Source organism: Bufo gargarizans, chromosome 6, assembly GCF_014858855.1.
Source record: "Bufo gargarizans isolate SCDJY-AF-19 chromosome 6, ASM1485885v1, whole genome shotgun sequence".
Taxonomy (NCBI): Eukaryota; Metazoa; Chordata; class Amphibia; order Anura; family Bufonidae; genus Bufo; species Bufo gargarizans.
Window position 1 is genome coordinate 206,526,555 of NC_058085.1, and position 25,149 is coordinate 206,551,703.

At 44.9% G+C, this 25,149-nt stretch overlaps 1 protein-coding gene across 2 annotated transcripts in view; it reads right to left on the minus strand.

Moving 5' to 3' along the window:
- ADK (adenosine kinase) overlaps positions 1–25,149 on the minus strand; it is a 373,135-nt gene that overhangs the window by 282,524 nt on the left and 65,462 nt on the right. For both annotated transcript variants that reach the window (XM_044297316.1, XM_044297317.1), the window contains exon 2: positions 11,747–11,821. In XM_044297316.1, coding sequence (XP_044153251.1) covers positions 11,747–11,821 — 75 coding nt within the window. The remainder of the gene's footprint in view (positions 1–11,746; positions 11,822–25,149) is intronic.

The window sequence follows — 25,149 nt, forward strand, 5'->3', positions numbered from 1 at the left end:
CTGCCCAACTACCTCTCTGTGCTAGAAGAGCTTAGAAGAACTTCTTTCTTTCCTTCAAGGAATGTATAAAATACATTTGCATATTAAATACAGAGGAGTCGGAGTCGGAGTCGGGGAGTCGGAGTCGGAGTCGGAAGTACAAAAAACTGAGGAGTCGGAGTCGGAGCATTTATCTACCGACTCCACAGCCCTGGAGGGAACCGTAGTCCCGCCAGAGAAACGCAGAATTCGAGGGACGCTGCAGACAGCACTCTCGACTATGTGACCACCAACGCAGGGAAACAATGCCGCGGGAGGACGAACGGGTACGCATCTAGGGACCACGAACACACCCCGGGCGGAAGGGACGAAAGGAATGAGTACCACCCAGCTCGGTGCAGTAGCGAACAAGTAGAGCTCGTCTACTTATACATAAGGTATATATATATATATATATATATATATATATATATATATATATATATATATATATATATATATATATATATATATATATATATATATATATATATATATATATACATACACACACACACACACACACACACCTTTGAACACATTGGGCATTCATTAGCTGTTTGTTGAACACCACCGTAGGCTCACACAGGTGGACAGAACGAGCTCTTCAGATAGATAGCGCAAGGCTAGCTGCAAGCATCGTATCTCAAGAGAAAAAAAGGTATGTTGCAGGAGAAAGGGAGGCATACGTACGAGTAGCCCCGTAAGCAGTGAGAAGACCAACCCACCCATGGGAGGAGAAGGCATACCTGGCCCAAACAACGGACAGAGCGCACAAGAAAGTCCGCTCACTGCAAAAAAATTGTCACTCAGCGAAGGATCAGCCAGAGTCCAACCGTACCAACGGAAGTGCAAGTGCAACCTGAAGGCAGTCATGCACAAGACCAGCACGGCATGCAATGGAACGCAAGCAGTCCGCCCAGAAAAGGGGGGAAATGTACCTGGCCAACACAGCAGTCGGCACGAGTGCAGAAGCCCGTCCCAAAAGGGGGGAATACCAAGGCCAGTACCTACTTTGGAAAAGTAGGACATACCATATTCCGCCCAGAAGGGGGCCATGCCCATGGCCGCACATGTCCAGCAGAACGCAGGAAGGTGCACTTAGGGAAAGGGGGCATGCACAGGGTTATTCTATCATTAAGTGATTGTGCAAAAATCCACCCAACACCGAATTTCGTGAGAGTGCACCACTCCGCCAATGAAGGGGGACGTGTACCAGCTCAGCACCGCATAAACACGGACAGCCATGGATCGCGTGAGCGTGCAAAAAAGCCGCCCATGGAATAAGGGGTGGCCATGCACAAGACCAGCACAGATTCCATGGGAGTGCAAGCATTCCACCCAAGTTAGAGGGCATGCTCATGCCCAGAAATGGGGGTCATGCACATGGCCAGCATCGCATCCAGTGCGAGTGCGAGCACCCCGCCATGGATGGGGCCATGCACATGGCCAGCAACGCACTGGCGAGAGAACAAACACAGTCAGTGAGAGTGTACGTATGTCGCCTGAGGAAAGGAGACATGTCCAAGGCCAGCAGCGAATCCAGTGAGAGTGCGCACACCGCCCACGGAAGGGGGGGGGGGGTCATGCACATGGCCGGCAACGGATCCAGTGAGGTTCAGTGTTCCGCCTAGGAAGGGGAACGTGCACATGGCCGGCACCGTATCCGTGGAGAGTGCAGTGTACCTCTTATGGGAGGGGTACACGCACATGGCCGGCACCGTATCCGGTGAGAGTGCGGCATTCCGCCTATGGAAGGGTTCATGCACATGGCCGGCAACGAATCCAGTGAGAGTCCAGTGTTCCGCCTATGGAAGGGGAACGTGCACATGGCCGGCACCGTATCCGGGGAGAGTGCAGTATACCTCCTATGGAAGGGGTTCATGCACATGGCCAGCACCGTAACCGGTGAGAGTGCAGTATTCCGCCTATGAAGGGGTTCATGCACATGGCCGGCAGCGAATCCAATGAGTGCAACGTCCCGCCTGTGGAAGGGGGTCATGCACATGGCCAGCACCGCATCCGGTGAGAGTGCAGCAGTCCGCCTAGAAAAAAAGGGGGGTCATGCACAAGGCCAGGCCGCAGCCAGAGAGAGTGCAGTATTCCGCCTAGGAAGGAGGGCCATGCACCTGCAACCACCAGAACTGGGTGACGCATACTGGCAGAAAAATTTTTATGCATGCACTTGGCCAGCGCCGTATCCCGGGAGAGGGCAAGAAAAAACGCCTGGGAGGGGGAACATGCCCTGGCCAGCGCCGCAGCCGGGGAGCGCGACATACCGCCTAAGAGAGGGGGGCATGCCTACAGACAGCATACCGAATGATGAGGCTGCCGCGTCCTGCGTAGCCCCACAAGACCAGTTATTTAAAACAAAATTATAATTAATTTTTTATTTTTTTTTATTATTATTACATTATTATTATTATTATCATTTATAAATATTACAGCCTCCCTGTGGCAGAAAGGGGGGCAACCATACAGGGGCACAGGCCGTACGGGCCCATCAGGAGCCGGCCAGTACCCACAGGGTTAACAGGCATCTGGCCTGTGGGGGGGGGGGGGGGGGGGGGGGGCGGCGCTGCGAACTCTTGGGGGCGGGGGAACCTCCAGGCGGGAAAAACTCGCGCTTGGAGAGTTCCCCCCCCCCCCCAGAGGCCTGAATTTGCGGCCTAGCAGACCGAGAAGCCGGGGCCTAAATTTTACCGGCGCCCGGAGACCGCAAACATTTAAAGTACCGGCCGGCCTAAGCCGGCCGCGGGCGCCCACATACCGGCCGCGGGAGCCCACCCCGAGTGCCGGAATTGCGGTCGGCAGGCCGCGAAGCCTGACAAACTATGCAGCGCCCGGCCGGCCGGAATGCACCGACGGCCGGCGCCTGTTGGAGCACAGCTCTAGCCAACGCCGGCCGCGGGAGCCCACCCCGCAGCCGGAAGAATCAGGGCCCCGAGAGGAGCGTGTGGTGCGGCCCAGCAGGCCGCGACGCCTGGGCCAAAATTTGCGGCGTCCGGCCGACCGGACCGAAGGTCGGCCGGGCCTAGTTGGAGCATAGCTCACACATGTAACGCCGGCCGCGGGAGCCACCCCGCGGCCAGGAAGAGTCAGGGGCCCGGGAAGGAGCACCGGATGGTGCGGCCCAGTGGGCCGCGAAAAGGCCAGGCCGCATGGACTAAAGTTTTGCGGCTGCCCTGAGCACGCACCGGCAAGCGCCCCCTCTTTGCGCGGCCCTCCATCCTGTAGTGAGGCCGTCCCTTATGATCTTGGAGGGGAGAAAGGGAATGGGTGAGTGCTGTCCGCCTTGCGACACCCCAAGGACCACCTAGGTCCAGCCACCCAATAGCCACTCTGCTTGGATAGGCTAAAGTATGGGGGTCAGTCACGCAGGAGACCGGGGTGGGGGGAGGGGGTCGTAGGGCTGGAGAAGCCAATCTCTCACCATAGCCGTCTTCACCCTCGGTCCGTTCCAGCAGGGTCGCCCCTTCAGCTACTGGCACCGTAGTGGCAGGACGCTGGAAGAGGGGCTTGGCGTGCGGGCGACCCTTGCGCTGGCGGGATGCAGGGGAGCTGGGCTGCCCTGGTCCACCTTGCCTTCTGTGGGGGAGGCAGCAGTGCGGATGACCGGCACTGGCGCAGCTCGACCCCGGGAGAAACAGAGAGGTCTAGTGCGACTCTGTTGTCCCTGATTGTCTGGAACAAAAGAAAAGAAAAAGTAAAAATCTAAATTTAAACAAGGAGAAAACAGCCCTGCAGTAGCAGGGAGTGTCTTGCCTCCTTGGACACTAAGCTAAAACTGGCAGCCTTTCTCTCCAGGCTGAGGGTATAGCTGTGGAGGAGGGGCTTAACAGTTTTTTCTTAGTGTCACGCCTCCTAGGGAGATGAGCTATACCCAAGGTCTTCTGTGTCCCCCAAGGAAACTGGGCGAGAAAAATCATTTTTTTACCATAAAAGTGGCGACATTTCTTTCCATCCTGCCTCCTATTTATAAATCAGCGTTTTCCTTCACTGCAGAGGATGGAGCTCACTGGTTACTACCATCTCCTGCCAATCCAGTTATAGGCGCCCTGTAGTAACCAGCAAGTACATTACCTTGCTCGTGGGGAAGGCGCCTATTGGTTAACGCTTGAATGACCAGGCCCGAAAAGGCCCAAACACTTTTTAGTGATTTAGCACGCGTGGTGGTTCAAATGGTTATAACCATCTTATTTGTTGGACTACCAAAATTTTTGCAACAATTTCTATTTGGGGGAAACTATAGCTATAGTTTTGCTATATAATATGAAAAGTTTCACATTAATGGGGCGGTAATGGTGACTGTTTTGATGTGGGTGTTTAATCATTTAAGTTTTTTTATATATTTTTACCACATAATTTGTCCCCAAGAGGTCACTGAAAGACCTTTGGGAGACAATAAGTGACTTTTTTTGTGCTATTACCACTGTAACTGGAGCATCCAAATGAGCCCCAGTTACAGGGAAACCAGCCTGCTGCGGAGGCTTTGTACCAGGGCAGCACTCCTCTGTTCCCGAGACACCCAGCGATCACATGTTCGCTGGGTCCACACCGCAGAGTGCTCATAGAGAAGGCAGAAGCGCTAATAAAGCGCTTCTGTCTTCTCCTCAGCTTCCCCGCTCTCACTAATAGCCGGGGACCCTTTCTGCTCCTGCTACAGTGCAGGAGCAAAACCTGTGATCCGTCTGCTGTGTGGCGCTCTGTGCAGAAACACAGCTGATTGCAGGATCAGCTGTGTTTATGCCCAGCAGGGCGGGGGCCGCAAACCATGGCTCTGGGGGCCGCATGCGGCACGCAGGTTGTGCACCCCTGGTCTAGAGGAACCCTTCCATACACAAAACTAGATGGATACAGAAACCTGTCAGTATCTTTGAAATATGGCACTTTTTATGAAATCTTACCTGACATTCTCCAAGAACTTACACACTGCACAAAATCATGGCTTAAGCCTCACTAATTCTTCAAAAGATTAAGCAGATTTAGGAGATTGAAGTCAGATGTATAATAGGTTTAACTGATTAAACAGATCAATAATATAGATTTAATTACTTGATTATTTTCTGAATACTGTAAACCGGGGTATACTTGTGAACGCAGCTCTGTTCTGATACATACGGTCTAGTTTCTTGAATGTGCTGTTATAAATTCCACATTCTACACTAATAACTAAGCGGCTAGGTAGAGACCTCTCAAGCCAATTGTCATTGGAAAGTCATTCTTCAGGATCTCATATTGGATCACCGATGGCAGTTTGACCTAGGGGACTACCACTAATAAGAAAAGCAGCAGCAGCCATGCAATTGTATTTGGTGCTGCAGCTCGTCCCATTTCAGAGTACTCTTAGTAGAGGAAAGTCTGAAGTAATAAACTAGTATTTTAACGAGACCTGTGTGTCCCTGTTGAACCTCGTATCTACTGAGCTGTACTGACATAATGCCGTCAATGTCATTATATATTTTTACAATGCTGTGCGGTCCTGTGAAAGGTGCAGTGTCCATAATAAGAAATCAGGCTCCAACACTGAGCACGTTTCCCACAGTGGACATGCTCATCTGAAATTAGCCTGTAGTTGTCAGCATGGTGAAAAGCTCCACAAGTGTCTCCAGGCTTCCACTGTATGAGTAGTGCATAGATGATGCTAAGGCAAGTACACTTTCAATGCATATGTCTAAAAAAACAGGATTTCAGTAGCTGTACTGGTGACAGATTCCCCTTTGAACAGCAATCATTTTCAAAGCATCATCCTGCAAAGATCACTAGTTTCAGATAATGAGCAGATTTGGGCTACTTTTAAACACTGCATTAATTTGCATTTGGGCTCATGCACACGACCGTATGCCCGTAGTACTATGATGTTGTGTGCATCGGGCCGCACTCATAAGATCATAGGTGTGCGGGACAATAGTCCCTCGGGCAGCCCGATACACAGCATCATAGTACCCTACGCTCCCATGCGCACGATGTATGCCGCTCACGGACCATAAGTCTCAGAGGGCATACGGTCATGAGCCCTTAAGGTGACGTGTTGCATTACAGGAACATTCACTTGTTAAAGGAAATGTGTCACCTATAGATTATTTTCTAACATTTAAAAACCAGAGACTGACACATCCCTTTTTTCTAATTTGTTTATTTTTTGGTAATTTTTTTTTATATTCCGTTTTCTGAACATGATTATGGGGCAGACATCTTTCCTGAGCTTTTGTTAATAGCATTTAGAGATATGCTTTACAGCAGCCACTATGGGCAATGGACAGTACCTAAATCGACTTCTGTGGTAGAGTTTTCTAGGCATGCTCTGTGACCTGTACAGAGGTCAGGAGGGAGTAGATAAGCTGCACCATTGGTTGGTTCACATTTTATGTGCAAAATCCAAGTGTGCAGCAGGAATTATACCAGAAGTTAACAGAAGGTAACACCAAAACCCATACAGATTCTGTTTTTACCTTTACATTTTAAACAAAATAGGTTTTCTTTTGTGGTCACCATTGTTACTTCCACATCTCTCAATTTGAGGGATTACCCCACTATGCCTACAACAAGCAAGGAACTATTTCACCTACCCTCTTAAATGGCTACATCTGCTGACCACCAATGCACCAAGGCCTTTCAATGGGCATTAATTCCGGATCCAGCCTTGCGGCAAGTCTTCAGGATTTTTGTCCGGAGCAAAAAGCGCAGCATGCTGCGGTATTCTCTCCGGCCCAAAAAACGCTCCGTTCCGGAACGGAAGACATCCTGATGCATCCTGAACGGATTTCACTCCATTCAGAATGCATTAGAATAAAACTGATCAGGATTCTTCCGGCATAGAGCACCGACGTCGGAACTCTATGCCGGAAGAAAAGAACGCAGATGTGAAAGAGCTCTTAACCACACTCCCCATTCAGACAAATGGTGGTAGTGTTGGCCTCCTCCTATCAGGTAACTGCTTGTTCAACCCATCTCCACCCTTCCTCAACCTCCTTTCTTTCAAACCTCCAAAAGGCCGCCATCTACCGTCCACCAGGACGTGTTACTGCCGTTTTTTTTTTTTTTTTTTACATTTCATTACCTGGCTTGCACACCTCAATATCCCTACTGACACATGCCTCTTAACTGCCTCCAAATTCTTATCCCTTACTTTCTTTTATGGCTCCAGACAATAGCCTTCCATTGCCACCCACAGATCTGGACACCCAGATCTTGGCTCCACCCGCCTCTACTACCTATCTAATCTCTCTCACTCCAGTCCTCTCCCTCTGACTACAATCTTCTTGTATTCTCAACCACTGACTAACTGCTCCTCCAGTCCATAAACTAGTAAACTTTATATTTTACCTGCAAGACACTGACAAAGCTGCCGTTTCTTACAACACCACAATTACTTCAGCCCTTGACTGTCAGCCCTATCACACAGCAGAACCCATCAAATCACTCAACCACTGTGGCACACTCGCCAGTCAAAACCGCTGAGACAAGCTTCCAGAGCAGGAGAGTGATACTGGAAGTAAATCCACTCCAAGAAAGACTTCATTACATACAGACAAGCTGTTCTAAACAGGGATACTGTATTACTCCTAACCACTTCAACCCCGCTAGCTGAAACCCCCTTAATGACCAGGCCTTTTTACACTTCTGCACTACACTACTTTCACCGTTTATGGCTCGGTCATGCAACTTACCACCCAAATGAATTTTACCTCCTTTTCTTCTCACTAAGAGCTTTCATTTGGTGGTATTTCATTGCTGCTGACATTTTTAATTTTTTTTGTTATTAATCAAAATTTAACGATTTTTTTGCAAAAAAAAAACAGACATCCATATATAAATTTTTCGCTAAATTTATTGTTCTACATGTCTTTGATAAAAAAAAAAAATGTTTGAGCAAAAAATAAATGGTTTGGGTAAAAGTTACAAACTATGGTACAAAAATGTGAATTTCCGCTTTTTGAAGCAGCTCTGACTTTCTGAGCACCCGTCATGTTTCCTGAGGTTCTACAATGCCCAGACAGTACAAACACCCCACAAATGACCCCATTTCGGAAAGTAGACACCCTAAGGTATTCGCTGATGGGCATAGTGAGTTCATAGAACTTTTTATTTTTTGTCACAAGTTAGCGGAAAATGATGATGATTTTTTATTTTTATTTTTTTTCTTACAAAGTCTCATATTCCACTAACTTGCGACAAAATAAAAAATTATAGGAACTCGCCATGCCCATCACGGAATACCTTGGGGTGTCTTCTTTCCAAAATGGGGTCACTTGTGGGGTAGTTATACTGCCCTGGCATTCCAGGGGCCCTAATGTGTGGTAAGTAGTTTGAAATCAAAATGTGTAAAAAATGACCTGTGAAATCCTAAAGGTGCTCTTTGGAATGTGTGCCCCTTTGCCCACCTAGGTGGCAAAAAAGTGTCACACATTTGGTATCGCCGTACTCAGGAGAAGTTGGGGAATGTGTTTTGGGGTGTCATTTTACATATACCCATGCTGGGTGAGAGAAAAATTTGGCAAAAGACAACTTTTCCATTATTTTTTTTATACAAAGTTGGCATTTGACCAAGATATTTATCTCACCCAGCATGGGTATATGTAAAATGACACCCCAAAACACATTGCCCAACTTCTCCTGAGTACGGCGATACCAGATGTGTGACACTTTTTTGCAGCCTAGATGCGCAAAGCGGCCCAAATTCCTTTTAGGAGGGCATTTTTAGACATTTGGATCCCAGACTTCTTCTCACGCTTTCGGGCCCCTAAAAAGCTAGGGCAGTATAAATACCCCACATGTGACCCCATTTTGGAAAGAAGACACCCCAAGGTATTCAATGAGGGGCATGGTGAGTTCATAGAATTTTTTTTTTTTGGGCACAAGTTAGCGGAAATTGATTTTTTTTTTTGTATTTTCTCACAAAGTCTCCCTTTCCGCTAACTTGGGACAAAAATTTCAATCTTTCATGGACTCAATATGCCCCTCAGCGAATACCTTGGGGTGTCTTCTTTCCGAAATGGGGTCACATGTGGGGTATACTGCCCTGGCTTTTTAGGGGCCCTAAAGCGTGAGAAGAAGTCTGGAATATAAATGTCTAAAAATGTTTACGCATTTGGATTCCGTGAGGGGTATGGGGAGTTCATGTGAGATTTTATTTTTTGACACAAGTTAGTGGAATATGAGACTTAGGAAGAAAAAAAATCAATAATTTCCGCTAACGGGCCAAAAAAAATGTCTGAATGGAGACTTACAGGGGGTGATCAAGGATTCTATATGGGGTGATCCCCCCCCCCCCCTGTCATTGATCACCCCCCCCTGTCATGCTCCATTCAAACATCTGTATGATTTTTACGGATCCAGGGATACATGGATAGGATCCGCAAAACGCATACGGACGTCTGAATGGAGCCTTACAGGGGGGTGATCAATGACAGGGGGTGATCAGGGAGTGTATATGAGGTGATCACCCCCCTGTAAGGCTGCATTCAGACGTCCATATGCGTTTTGCGGATCTGATCCATGTATCCGTAAAAATCATACGGACGTCTGAATGGAGCCTTACAGTGGGGTGATCAATGACAGGGAAGTGATCAGGAAGTCTATATGCGTGATCACCCCCCTGTAAGGCTCCATTCAGACGTCCGTATTTTTTTTGCGGATCCGATCCATGTATCCGTAAAAATCATACGGATGTCTGAACGGAGCCTGACAGGGGGGTGATCAAGGAGTCTATATGGGGTGATCATGGGTTCATAAGGTGTTAATAAGTGACATTGGGGGGGGGGTAGTGTAGTGTTTGGTGGTACTTTACACATCTACCTGTGTCCTCTGGTGGTCGATCCAAACAAAAGGGACCACCAGAGGACCAGGTATATTAGACGCTGTTATCAAAACAGCGTCTAATATACCTGTTAGGGGTTAAAAAAATAAAAATAAAATCACATCTCCAGCCTGCCAGCGAACGATCGCCGCTGGCAGGCTGGAGTTCCACTCTCTTACCTTCCGTTCCTGTGAGCGTGCGCACGTTCACAGGAAATCTCGGGTATCGGCGATCCTGTACCGGTTAAAACCTCTCTTTCCCACAATACCAATCAATTTTTTAAATAATTTTACTCGACCCCAGTTCCCCCTCCCATACCCCTCATTTCAGCCAAAGACTTTGCCTTGCATTTCAAACGTAAAATTGATCAAAGATGAGAAAGCCTCAACCAACAATCCACACAAACCCCATGCACAAGTACTTTGTGCTCTCTCAACTTAAGCCTCTTTCACACAACCGTTTTTTTTTTTGTTGTTTTTTTTTTTGCATTCTGTATACGGAACCATTCATTTCAAAATGGTTCCGAAAAAAAACCAACAGAAAAAAAAAAAAAAAAACTGAATGTACTCAGTGTGCATTCCGTTTCAGTATTTCCATTGTGTTGAAAGATAGAACAATATTGCACACAAATCACGTTTAGTGATGAGCGAACTTCTGTTTTAAGTTCGGCGTCTAAAGTTCGGCTTCCGTTAGCGGAGAATGCCGATATGGATTCCGAATTCCGTTGTGGTCCGAGGTAGCGGAATCAATAATCGGCCATTATTGATTCCGCTACCACGGACCACAACAGTATTCGGAATCCATATCGGGATTCTCCGCTAATCGGAAGCCGAACTTTAGACGCCGAACTTAAAACAGAAGTTCATCATCACTAATCACGTTCCGTGGCTCCATTCAAGTCAATGGGTCAGCAAAAAAAAAAAAAAAAAACAGAACAGTTTCGTTTTTGCGGAACCATCCACTGAAAATGTTATGCCCAGCCCAACTTATTCTATGTAATTACTGTATGCCATACGGAAAAACGGAACGGATCCGTGAAAAACGGACAACAAAAAACTGAAAAAGCCATACGGTCGTGTAAAAAAAGAGGCCTAAAGGGAATCTGTCACCTGGTATGAGCATATTAGAGTGATACTACTGCCATGTACAATAAAATACCTTATTTCTTGCTGTAGTCTTCATTTTTTATTTTTTTTGTTTCATTAGCGATAAAATCCACTTTTTATGTTATGCAAATGAGTGTCCAAGGTGCCCAGAGGAGCATTCTATTCCTAATCTGGAGCCCAGGAACTCCCTCTTACAGTGCCAAGCCGCCTTCCTTTAGAGCCCACGCATGCCTCTTCCAGTATAAGTAACTGCCCACACTCAAACTCTTTGCCGCCTTCCCCCTCCGTGAAATCTCACACAGGCGAAGCACCGTGGACTGTCTACACGATGTAGAAGCTCCGGAGGGCAACAGCTTCAAAATGTGTCACTGGGCATGCCCAGTTAATCTACCTCTCCTCTATGCCAATCCCTTCACTCCTCGCATGCTCACCTTTACCCTCACCCCTTTTACTTGTAGATTGTAAGCTCTTACAGGCAGAATTCTCTCCTCCTCTGTACCAGTCTTTTAAGTTAATGTACATTGTAGTTGCGTTTTATATTACGTATGCCAATACCATCTAAGATGTACTGTACCATGGAATTAACGGTGCTTTTAATTGAAATACACACCGATTTTTCCCACAAGTCTGAGATGGGCCAACCTTGTTTAATTGGCTAAAAGGCCAGTTCAAAAATAGATATTTTTTATATAGAAAGGGACATGGAAATTTAAAAACATCAAAAGCTCTTTACAAATATGTTTAACATAAAAACTTGATCAAAGCTGTTTTCTGATGACACATTTCCCTTTAAGAAGGTACAAACAATGCGTGGAAAGCTTACTTGTCCAGAAAGTCTTTGTCCACAACAGCGCAGATATCCAGGAGAGGGTTTCCCATGCCAAAAAGGATATTTTCACTAGAAAAAAAAAAAAAAAAAAGGGATAAAATTATAATTATTTATCGCATGCATAGTGTAGTGACAACATGCAACATTAAAGAGGTTGTCTCACTTCAGCAAGTGACATTTATTCTGTAGAGAAACTTAATACAAGCCACTTACTAATGTATTGTTCTTAGGGCTCATGCACAACTGTTGTGCAGCCGTTCAGTGCATTGGGGACCAGAATTTGCAGTCCCCAATGCAGGGGCAACATCAGTGTGCCAGCCGGGACAGATCGAGACCCATTCTACTTGAATGGGTCCGTGATCAGTCCACACCGTAACAATTTCAATTTCTTTTGCAGTGCGGAGGCACGGACAGAAACACCACGGAAGCACTCAAGTGAATGGGTCCGCATCCATGATGCGGGGTGCACAGGGCCGGTGCCCATAAATTCCGGACCCGCCGTGTGCAGGCCGCAATACATCAATGGTCGTGTGCATGAGCCCTTAATTGCCTTCTTTGCTGGCTGGACTCACTTTTTCCATCACATTATACACAGTTTGTTTCCATGGTCACGGTCACCCTGCAATACATCAGTGGTGGTTGTGCTTGCACTGCTATAAGAAGGAAAAAAATAAATAAAATTAAATAAAATAAAAATAAGCTCTGGCCTCTCTAGTGGCCAGGACTGTGGGAGCTCACACAGGCTAGTGCTTTTTTTCCCCTATAGTGTGCGAGTAGGGTAGTCGTAACCATGGTAACAAGAAGTTTAAAATGTGATGGGAAAAGGAATCCAGACAGCAAAAGGAGGCAATGTGAATTCTAACAATACATTAGTGTCTTTTATTAACTTCCTCTACTACATAATAAATGCTATTTGCTGGAGTCGCCACCTGGATTTACCTAAGCAAATATTGGATAATTACTGCATGGGCGATTATCTTTCAGCTGGCAACAAGTTATTTAACCCCAACTGGTGCAATAAGTTGCTTCTCATTTCTTAACCACATAGTGACCACCCATACACCTTTTTACAGCGGTCACTAAGCGGGGAGCACGGAACAGGCTCTCACATGAGAGCCGGGGCCCTGCTCTAATAGCCATGACCGGCAGAAGTGCCGATACGGGCTGTTTAACCCTTTACATGCCGGGCGCAATGGCGCCCACTGCATGTAAAGTGGTGACAGAGGGAGCGGACTCCCTCTGTCTCCCATCAACACCCCGAAAATAAGATCGCGGGGTGCTGATGTGTTGGGAAGCTTACCTTGCTTCCGTTCAGGGCCCCGAGCCCGTCTGCAGTTCTCTCCAGCACGCTGTGACTCTCTGGCACAGCATGCTGGTCAATCTTTGAATAGCATTGCTATTAAAATGTAATGCATTATAGAGATAATGCATTACATTTTAAAAGCAATCAAAATACTGTATATTAGTCCTTTTGTGGGACTTTTAAGTAGTAAAAAAAAAATACACATTTATTAAATAAAAAAATTCCATAAAATAAAAAAATGCTTTTTTTCCATTGAAAATACGCTTTTCAGTGAAAAAAAAAAAATTGCAAAAAGAAAATATCCCCCATATGTTTGGTATTGCCGCTTCCGTAACAACCCGGACTACATAAATTATCCCCTATGGTGAACGCCGTAAAAAAATAAAGAATTTCCAAATTATTCTTAGTTTCTACCGAAAAAAACGTAATAAGCATTCAAAAAGCGTAATTTACTCCAAAATGATACCAATGAAAAATACAAGTTGTCCCTCAAAAATTAAGCCCTCACACAACTCCATAGAAAAAATTAAAAATAAAAAAAGTTATGGGTCTTGTGAAGTGGCAATGCAAAATCATTTTTTTGGCTAATAAAAAGGGGTTTTATTGGAAAAAAAAAAGTTGTAAAACTTTAAAAAATAAAATAAAATAAAAAATATTATAAGTATTTAGTATCACTGTAATCGTACTAACCCAGAGAATAAAGATATTATGTTATTTGTACCGATAAATGAACGCCGTAAAATTTATAATGTAAACGCAGTGGCAGTATTGCTATTTTTCCCCATCTCACTCCCAGAAAGAGTTAATCAGAAAGTTATGTGTACCCCAAAATGGTGCCATTAAAAACTACAACTTGTCCCATAAAAAAACAAGCCCTCAAAGCTATAAGACTGAAAAATAAAAAAAAGTTATAGCTCTTGGAACGAGACCATGAAAAAAGGAAGAAAAATGTTTGGTTATAAAGGCCCAAACAGGCTTGGTCACTAAAGTGTTAAACAACCATGTTGAAAGACATCTCCTGGTCGTGCAAAAGATGTTAGTCTGTTTGAGAAGGGTCAAATCATTGGCACGCATCAAGCAGAGAAAACAAAGATTGCAGAAACTACTAAAATTCTGTTAAGAACTGTCCAGCACATTATTAAAAACTGAAAAGATAGTGGGGACCCATCATATTTGAGGAAGAAATGTGGCCGGAAAAAAATCCTGAATGATCGGCGATCATTTAAACGTTTGGTAAAATCTAAATCGAAGAAAAAACAGTAGAACTCAGGGCTATGTTTAAGGCCTCATGCACACGGCCGTGTTCCGTGGCCGAGAGCGGACCGTGGAAACCCGGCCGGGATTCCTCCTGACAGCATAAGCGCACGGCGTCATTGGTTGCCATGACGCCGTGCGCTTCATGCCTCCGCTGCTGTACAGTAATATACTAGTATAGTGTATTACTGTACAGCAGCAGAGGAATGAAGCGAACGGCGTCATAGCAACCAATGAAACCATGCACTAATGCAGTCAGGCGGAATCCCGGCCGGGTGTGCATGAGGCCTAATAGGAAAAGTAAGAGCATTTCCAAACGCACAATGCGAAGGGAACTCAAGGGATTGGGACTGAACAGCTGTGTAGCCATAAGAAAACCACTAATGCGTTAGGCTACTTTCACATTTGCGTTCGGGGCTCCGCTTGTGAGTTCCGTTTAAAGGCTCTCACAAGCGGCCCCGAACGCATCCGTCCAGCCCCAATGCATTCTGAGTGGATGCGGATCCGCTCAGAATGCATCAGTCTGGCAGCGTTTGGGCTCCACTCGGCTCAGCAGGCGGACACCTGAACGCTGCTTGCAGCGTTCAGGTGTCCGCCCTGGCCGTGGGGAGGAAAACGGATCCGTCCAGACTTACAATGGAAGTCAATAGGGGCGGATCCGTTTGAAGGTGACACAATATGGTGCAATTTTCTAACGGATCCGTCCCCCATTGACTTTCAATGTAAAGTCTGGACAGAGCCGTCTGCGGCTACTTTCACACTTAGAACTTATTTTACAATATAATGCAGACGGATCCGTTCTGAACGGATTTATCGTCTGCATTATATGAGCGGATCCGCTCTGAATGCAAGTGTGAAAGTAGCCTAAGGCAAACCAGAAAAAAAGGCTTTAATTTGCTAGAGAGCATAAAGATTGGACTCTAGAGCAATGAAAGATCATGTGGTCTGATGAGGCCAGATTTACCCTGTTCCAGAGTGATGGGCACATCAGGGTAAGAAGAGGCAGATGAAGCGATTGCCTACTGTACAAGCCTGTGAGGGCAGTGCTATGATCTGGGGTTGCTGCAGTTGGTCAGGTCTAGGTTCAGCAAGAGTATGTGCTCCAAGAATGAGGTCAGCTGACTACCTGAACATACTGAATGACCAGGTTAATCCATCAATGGATTTGTTCTTCCCTGATGGCGCAGGCATATTCCAAGATGGCAATGCCAGGATTCATCTGGCTCAAATTGTGAAAGAGTGGTTCAAGGAGCATAAGATATCATTTTCACACATTGATTAGCCACCACAGAGTCCAGACCTTAACCCCATTGAGAATCTGCACATGAGTCAGACTACCATCATCAATGAAAGATCTTGGTGAAAAATGTATGCAACACTGGATAGAAATAAATCTTGTGACATTGCAGAAACTTATCAAAACAATGACAGAGCGAATGCGTGCCGTAATTAAAGCTAAAGGCTTTTTTTTTTGTGGCGACTTTTGGACAGGCAGTGTATATTGAGCAGTTCTGTCACAAAGGGTTAACTGTTTTTCTAGCTGTGCGAATTCTACTTTCACTTTGTGTCACCTAATAACCCTTCATGCAGTAATACACTCATGTAGATCATACGAGTGTATTACTGTAGTGCAGCAGCAGCATGAAGCACACGGCATCATAGCAAGCAATGACGCCGTACGCTCCTGTCAGCAGGATGCCAGGCCAGGATACCACGGCCCGCTCATGTTCGGGTTCCACGGCCGTGTGCATTCGGCCTAAGGTTACAAAAAAAAAAAAGAAAAAGCCACCCGTACGTCATCCGTTTTTTTGCGATCAATTTTTAACAATGCCCCAATGCCCATCCTTGTCCGCAAAACGGACAAGAATAGGAGATGTTCCATATTTGGCTACGGAACAGACATACTAACGCGGAGAGCACGCGGTGTGATGGCCGCATTGCATTTTTTGCGGACACATTGAAATGAATGCGTCTGCATCCTATCCGCAAAAAATAAATAAAAAATTGACAGTTAATCATGTGCATGAGGCCTAATGCTGTGATCGTGTCAGAGGAGTTGAGGTCAGAACTGGACAATACACTACATTCAATTATCTTGTGTGTCTGGCCTAAAACTTATTTTAGTAATTAGTAGATTATACAAAGGATCTTAAAAAAATATATTTTACGTAGATCCAATAAAGTTAGAGATTTTATATTTAGTGTAAGGGGACGTTCGCCCCATCTTATGCAAATTTGTTAATGGGCTTTATTGAGGAACAGTATGGCCTACTCCACCATCCAAAGATCAGATTTTACAGTCGATATATAGACTACATCATTTTCATTCTTGGGATGGCAGCACGGAGGATCTTTTAAGCTTCACTAAAGAATTTATTACGAATGAGTGGGTCTTAACATTTAGCCTTGACCATCACCCCCATGATATTCATATAAGTTCCAAGTCCTACTCGAACAACAAAAACACATTTAAAAAAAAGTTGATGCAAAGAGCTATTTGGAATTGAAAAGTTACCACCATGCTAAATGAAAAAAAAAAAAAAAGAATATCCCTTTTAGCCAGATGAAGAGGCTAATTAGGAATTGTTCTGACAACCACACCTTGAAAACTCAACTACCAGTTCTCCAAAAGCGCTTGAAAGAAAAGGGCTATTCAAAAACACTAATAAAAGAATCCTTAAAAAGAACACTGGTTAGACCAACAAGAAGCCCTAAAAGCAAAACCAGTGGAAATAGACACCAAAAAAGACCTCCACCTCAATCTGATCACTAGGTACAATGTCAAACATACACTAATCAGAAAACTACTGACCAAACACTGGACCATTCTTCAAAGAGACCCGATTCTAAAGAGCGCCCTACCGCTAGATCCATCTCTAACCTTTAGGAGAGCGGAGACCTAAATTTTAATTTTAAATCTATTTAAAATATTTTTTTAGTTGACTCACAAAATATGAAAGGGGCTTTCAAATGTCACATTAAAAAGGTGCAAATGCTGTAGTATAACGAATAATAGGCGGGAAATAAACATTGCTGAGTCCGGCAAAAAATTTCCCCTCAAACATAAATTGAATTGTGCAACTACAAATGGGGTGTGCTTATTAGAATGTCCATGCAAATTACAATATGTCAGCAGGACCACCCAAACGTTGAGGGTACGAATGAACGAGCATAGTAAAAATATCAACCGTAATATTATGACACACAGCAAATCTCTAGACACTTCTATGAACACCACGCTAGTAATTCTTCCCTCCTGAAAAAGTCAGCCCACTGGAATGGGTTCCATCCTCCCATCAGCAATTATCCAGAAAGGAGATGTATTGTTTAAATACCTTGTCCCTTTTTGGCCTTAATGAGCCCCTGGAACATAACTATTAGCTGTTTTTTAGAAGGTCTAAGGGTTTTTGGTTGAAAAAAAATAGATCGTAAAATTTTAATTTAACAAATATACACATACAAGCAAACTAACATTTTCATATATGTATAATTCTTTTTACACTCCAATAAACAAGTGTGTTCCACTGTGGAATGCATCACTTCCGGTACCGTAAGTGATGCTATTGGCATATTTCCTGACGCTCTTGTAATCCCTGCACCTGTTTGGCACATATGTATATAAACCCTTGTTTGCCATATTCTTTTTACTGTTGCTCCTGAGGAAGGGGTTCTGATTGACCCCGAAACACATTGAGCCCTACCTGTCTTTTTAATAAAGGAATTGACAAGTACTGTTCGCGGGACTGCTGTTTATTCCAAAGATCCTACAAGCGATAGAGGTAGTTTTGTGGATGTCTTGAGCTTTATCCCGCGCTCCCTGGCTCCCTCTCTATACAGACACACACAGTACAGACCAAAAGTTTGGACACACCTTCTCATTCAAAGAGTTTTCTTTATTTTCATGACTATGAAAATTGTAGATTCACACTGAAGGCATCAAAACTATGAATTAACACATGTGGAATTCTATACATAACAAAAAAGTGTGAAACAACTGAAAATATGTCATATTCTAGGTTCTTCAAAAGTAAAGTAAAGTAAAACGAGTGGCCATCATTAGTTTAAGAAATGAAGGGCAGTCAGTCCGAAAAATTTGGAAAACTTTGAAAGTGTCCCCAAGTGCAGTCACAAAAACCATCAAGCGCTACAAAGAAACTGGCTCACATGTGGACCGCCCCAGGAAAGGAAGACCAAGAGTCACCTCTGCTGCGGAGAATAAGTTCATCCGAGTCACCAGCCTCAGAAATCGCATGTTAACAGCAGCTCAGGTTAGAGACCAGCTCAATGCCACACAGAGTTCTAGCAGCAGACATCTCTAGAACAACTGTTAAGAGGAGACTGTGTGAATCAGGCCTTCATGGTAGAATATCTGCTAGGAAACCACTGCTAAGGACAGACAACAAGCAGAAGAGACTTGTTTGGGCTAAAGAACACAAGGAATGGACATTAGACCAGTGGAAATCTGTGCTTTGGTCTGATGAGTCCAAATTTGAGATCTTTGGTTCCAACTACCGTGTCTTTGTGCGACGCAGAAAAGGTGAACGGACGGACTCTACATGCCTGGTTCCCACCGTGAAGCATGGAGGAGGAGGTGTGATGGTGCAGGGGTGCTTTGCTGGTGACACTGTTGGGGATTTATTCAAAATTGAAGGCATACTGAACTAGCATGGCTACCACAGCATCTTGCAGTGGCATGCTATTCCATCCGGTTTGTGTTTAGTTGGACCATCGTTTATTGTTCAACAGGACAATGACCCCAAACACACCTCCAGACTGTGTAAGGGCTATTTCACCACGAAGGAGAGTGATTGGGTGCTGCGCCAGATGACCTGGCCTCCACAGTCACCAGACCTGAACGCAATCAAGATGGTTTGGGGTAAGCTGGACCACAGAGTGAAGGCAAAAAGGGCCAACAAGTGCTAAGCATCTCTGGGAACTCCTTCAAGACTGTTGGAAGACCATTTCAGGTGACTACTGCTTTGCACACTCTTGGCATTCTCTTGATGAGCTTCAAGAGGTAATCAAAGCAAAAAGGTGGCTGCTTTGAAGAACCTAGAATATGACATATTTTCAGTTGTTTCACACTTTTTTGTTATGTATATAATTCCACATGTGTTAATTCATAGTTTTGATGCCTTCAGTGTGAATCTACAATTTTCATAGTCATGAAAATAAAGAAAACTCTTTGAATGAGAAGGGGTGTCCAAACTTTTGGTCTGTATTGTACGCACACACACACTATTCTGTCGATTGCCGTTTATGCAGCAGATCACCGCACATAAGTGACCATCATTAGCAACCTCTATACCCTGAACACCTTGTCATATGCTGTTCAACATATAATCACCATTATTTTTGAAGCTCCACCCTTTTGCGCCCTGCTAGTTACTCTTTGACACTCCCCCTCCCCAACCTCCCCTGGGTTGTCTTTGACTAACCCTCTACCTTTTTTCTCCTTATTCACAACTCAATAGATACAGCAGGGGCCTGGCTATCAGTGACTATCAGGGCCGCGCTCTATTGTGCCATGAAGGGGTTAATAGTTTTACAGTGTTTACTCCATTCCTTAAAGGGAACCTGTCACCATGAAAATGCAGGAGGAGCTGCGCAGAACAGTTTTATAGGAAAAGATTCAGTACAACTTTGATTCATAAATGAATAAAATCCATCTGCTCAGCTTTTCCTGTTCTAAAGCAGGTTGCCTGCAGATTGCACTGCATTTTCTTGGCGACAGGTTGCCTATAGTTATAGCATCAATGTAAAAAATTCAAGGCAGACAAATAATATAATTGTCACTTGACCTAGGAAAAGCAGAGAGAAGGCAGCAGCACTTCTCAAATCAGCTAATTGATGGGGGTCACAGGTGTCAGACCACCAATCAGATACTGATGACCTATCCAGAGGATAACTCATCAGCAAGAAAAAAAAAAAAAAAAAAATCCTGGAAAACCCTTTTAAAATGCATCCAAACAACAATAACATTGAGTAATAGAGTCAATAGACCATTCATAAAACAATCGCCAAGCAGAGTAGACCTTCTCTGGTGTGATGATGTATATGCTTCAAGCAGTAGGCATTACACTTTGATACAAGCTGGGCCGGCATCAGATGGAGACACTATTGATGAAGTTATATTGATCGTTAGTGTCATTATCTGATGCAGTCCCATGTATCCATAATCTAGTTCAGTGCTCCCCAACTCCAGTCCTCAGGGCCATCTCAGGGCTCCAGATGGCGCCCAAAACGGTCGCCAATTGCGACTGTACCGCCGCGATCCTGCGCAGCCCAAGTTCTCTTCAGTAGCACAGTCAGTGGAGAAGGAAGGAGTCCCTCCCTCTCCACTGTGACGCGGCCGCCACTACCACCAATGGGGAGATAGCAGGGAGGAGGAGAGGAGCTGTCGCCACTGCGCCTCCAATGAGTGTAAAACATAAGTATAGGCAGCGGTATCACAGACCCGGCCTCAATAACAGGGCATGACGCGGCAATTAACCCCTCAGGTGCCAAAGATAGCATGCCCTGTTATTGTGGCCAGGTGCCGGGTCTGTGATACCGCTGCAGACAATTGTATAAAGGAGTTAAAGAGGACCTTTCATGGGTCCAAAGAATATGAACTTAGTAGTAGGCTGCATAGAGCGGCGCCCAGGGATCTAAGTGCACTTACTATTAGTCCTGGGCGCCGCTCCTTTCGTCCGCTGTGGCTCCCGGTATTTTCAACATTGAGAGCAAGGAGGAGGAGATGCCAGTGTCTCTCCTTCTCCCTGATAGCAGCGCTGTCCAATCACAGCGCAGAGCTCAGAGCGTCTCCTCCTCCTTGCTCTCAATGTTGAAAATACCGGGGGCCACAACGGACGAACGGAGCGGCGCCCAGGACTAATAGTAAGTGCACTCTGATCCCTGGGCGCCGCTCTATGCAGCCTGCTACTAAGTTCATATTCTTTGGACCAACGAAAGGTCCTCTTTAATTACATTAATTGCTGATGCAGTGCGCCCTCCCAAAGCCTCATCACCCCCATTATCACTGGCCATAAGTCCCGTGCCTCCCCCCCCCCCCATTGTATTATGGTGGCCACAGGGTCCCATCCCCTCCATTGGTGGCAGTGGCAGATTACACTGCTGGGGCTCAGATCATTACCATGGCAGCCAGGACACTACTGAATCCCTGGCTGCCATGGTAACCTCCTTGCTGCTGTGTGCACAAAGCACAGGGAGATGTGAGATCCTATTCACCCTGATAGATCTCTATCAGGGTGAATAGCATAAGGGATGAAAAGATCCAGGTTCTAGTCCCTAAGGGTAGAAATGATTATTAACCCCTTCAGGACCGCAATCTGTATATATACGTGATAGCTGCACATACCCCGTGCAGCTACCACGTATATAAACGTCAAACAAGCTCTTTAATCCAAGCGCTTGGATTAAAGCTTCTGCCCCTGCACTGTATGCTGTCACGGACAGCATACAGTGCAGTAATGCCGGCAAGGGACCAATCAGAGTGGCCCCTTGCCGGCAATCGATCCGATTGGTTAGTCTGTGCAGACTAACCAATCGGATCGCGGCAGTGTTAAAATGCCGGTTTCAGGCTCTGATCTGCGCTCTGCAGATCAGAGCCTGAAAGCCGATAGTGTTCCTCATGTTCCTCATGCACCCCCCCCCCCCATCTGTGCCGCTCTAAGACAATGATGCCCCACTGTGCCTCGCCGATCTGTGCCCTCATCTACTTCCTGCCATGCGATCCGCCCCCTCCCCGCCCCCTGCATTAATTTTCTAGCCGCCCCTCCTGTAGTTTGTACCCCCGACTTATCCCCCCTCCCTTCCAGCGCTGCCCCCGATTCCCCATTCTGTGTGCGATGGCGGCGGCTCCATTCCTGAGCCGCCGCCATCAGCAGAGAGTGTCAGCTCTATGCTGACACTCTCCTGTAACCCCATAGATGCCGCGGTTGCGGCATCCATGAGGTTAACAGAGGGAGGGAGCTCCCTCTCTCCACCATCGGGGCTGCAGCGCTGTGATTGCAGCACCCGATGGTTGCCATGGCAACCGGACGCTTTGCAAAAGCGTCCGGTTGCCATGGCAAAGGTGTCCAGTGCTGCCACCTACAGGCAATCTGGAAGTATTATACTTTGCAATGCAAGAGCATTGCAAAGTATGGTACAACTATCAGCCCCACTGGATCTTCAAGATCCAAGAGGGAACTGATAAAAAAAAAGTGAAAATAATAAAAGTAAAAATAAATCAATAAATAAAAAAATGTAAATAAAAAAAGACATTGCCTTTTCCTATAAAAAAAATGAAAAAATAAAATAAAATACACATATTAGGTGTCACCGCGTCCGTAACGACCGTCTCCATAAATATATCACATGATGGACCCCGTCCGATAAACGCCATAAAAATAAAATTAAAAAAACAGTGCCAAAAAAGCTATTTTTGTCACCTTACATCACAAAAAGTGCAACAGCAAGCGATCAAAAAGGCTTATGACCCCCAAAATAGTACCAATCAAACCGTCACCTCGTCCCGCAAAAAATGATTCCCTATTTAAGACAATCGCCCAAAAAATAAAAAAGATATGGCTCTCAGACTATAGAGACACTAAAACATAATTTTTGGGGTTTCAGAAATGCTATTATTGTGTAAAACTTAAATAAATAAGAAAACGTATACATATTAGGTATTGCCACGTCCGTAACGATCTTCTCTATAAAACTATCACATGACCTAACTCCTCGGATGAACGCTGTAAAAATAAATAAATGAAAACTGTTCCAAAACAGCCAATTTTTGGGTCACCTTGCCCCATAAAGTGTAATAATGAATGATCAAAAAATCCTATGTACCCAAAAATGGTACCAATAAAAACCTCAACACTTTCTGCAAAAAACGAGCCCCTGCACAAGACAATCGGCAGAAAAACAAAACATATGGCGTTCAGAAAACCAATCCAGCACAATCTACCTTCCAAAAACCGTATGGCATTCCTTTCCTTCTGCGCCCTGCCGTGTGCCCGTACAGCAGTTTACGACCACATGTGGGGTGTTTCTGTAAACCGCGGAATCAGGGTAATAAATATTGAGTTTTGTTTGGCTGTTAACCCTCAATGTGTTAAAGAAAAAAAATATATAAAATGGAAAATCTGCCAAAAAAGTGAAATTCTTAAATTTCATCTCCATTTTCCTTTAATTCTTGTGGAACGCCTAAAGGGTTAACAAAGTTTGTAAAATCAGTTTTGAGTAACTTGAGGGGTGCAGTTTCTATATTGGTGTCATTTATGGGGGTTTCCACTATGTAAGCCCCACAAAGGGACTTCAGACCTGAACTGGTCCTTTAAAAGTGGGTTTTGGAAATTTTCTTTAAAATTTTAAGAATTGCTTCTAAACTTCTAAGCCTTCTAACATCCTAAAAAAATAAAATGACATTTCCAAAATGATGCCAACATAAAGTAGACATATGGGGAATGTTAAGTAATAAATATTTTATTAGGTATCACTTTCTGTTTTAGAAGCAGAGAAATTGAAATTTGGAAAATTGTGAATTTTTCCATTTTTTTTGTAAATTTGGGATCTTTTCATAAATAAAGGTGAAATATATTGACTCAAATATATGACTACCATGAAGTACAATGTGTCACGAGAAAACAATCTTAGAACGGCCTGGATAAGTAAAAGTGTTCCAAAGCTATTACCACATAAAGCGACACATGTCAGATTTGTAAATTTTGACCTGGACACTGGGGCATCAATGACCCTTGGTCATGAAAGGGTTAAATACAAAGTTAAAAAACAAAAAAAATACCAAAATACTAAAAGTTTTAATGGCCCCCTTCCCAGTTTTACATATAAAATTTACAAACAATAAATAAACTAGGGGTGCACCGAAATTCCGGCGGCCGAAAATATCGGCCGAAAATGGGCCTAATCCATTTCGGCCGATATTGGTACATATCGGCAGAAAATAGCGGGGAGGGACTGGGAGGAGGAGCTGGGGGCCGGTGCGTTCACTGTGCTCTGGCCCCCAGCTCCAGTAGTTATAAAATGTGTACAATTAATAAGGATTCTATTCATGAGGCCCCCTCTGCAGTAGAACATTCAATATAGCCACATCCTACTCACAGGGCTGTTATCTTAATGCTGGCCGGCCGGGCAGACGAGCGGCAGCGTCACGACTGACGTCATGTGCCCGGCCTACTTTCTGAATGAAGGAGGCGGCGCAGGCATGTGACGTCAGTCGTGACGCTGCCGCTCGTCCGCCCGGCCGGCATTAAGAAAGCAGCCCTGTGAGTAGGACGTGGCTATATTGAATGTTCTACTGCAGAGGGGGCCTCATGAATAGAATCCTTATTAATTGTACACATTTTATAACTAGTCTGTACTGGAGCAGCAATGGGGGGGGGGGGGGGGTCTGTGGATGGCACTGTTATGGGGTGGAGGGGGGGTCTGTGGATGGCACTGTTATAAATATCATAAAAAAAAAAAAAAGTATTTTAAAAGTATTTGGGCAAAAAGGCAGTTTCGGTTAAGGGCATCCTGAATTTTCGGTTTCGGACCAGAATTTTCATTTCGGTGCACCCCTAGAATAAACATATTACATATCGCCACGTCCCAAAAAGTGTGAGCTATTAAAATATAAAAAAAATATTTCCACTCTGTGAAGGCCGTAACAAAAAATAATAAATAAATAAATTTAAACCACGCAATTCGCCATTTTTAGTCACCTTGTCCCCTAGAAGATGTCCCTGGATGTGAGAGCTATGTGGTTTTCTCCTATATGTAGTGCTGGCTCACTACTGTGACCTGCGTCTCATCTTCTCAAAGTCCTTTTTTTTAAAAATTATATGCATTT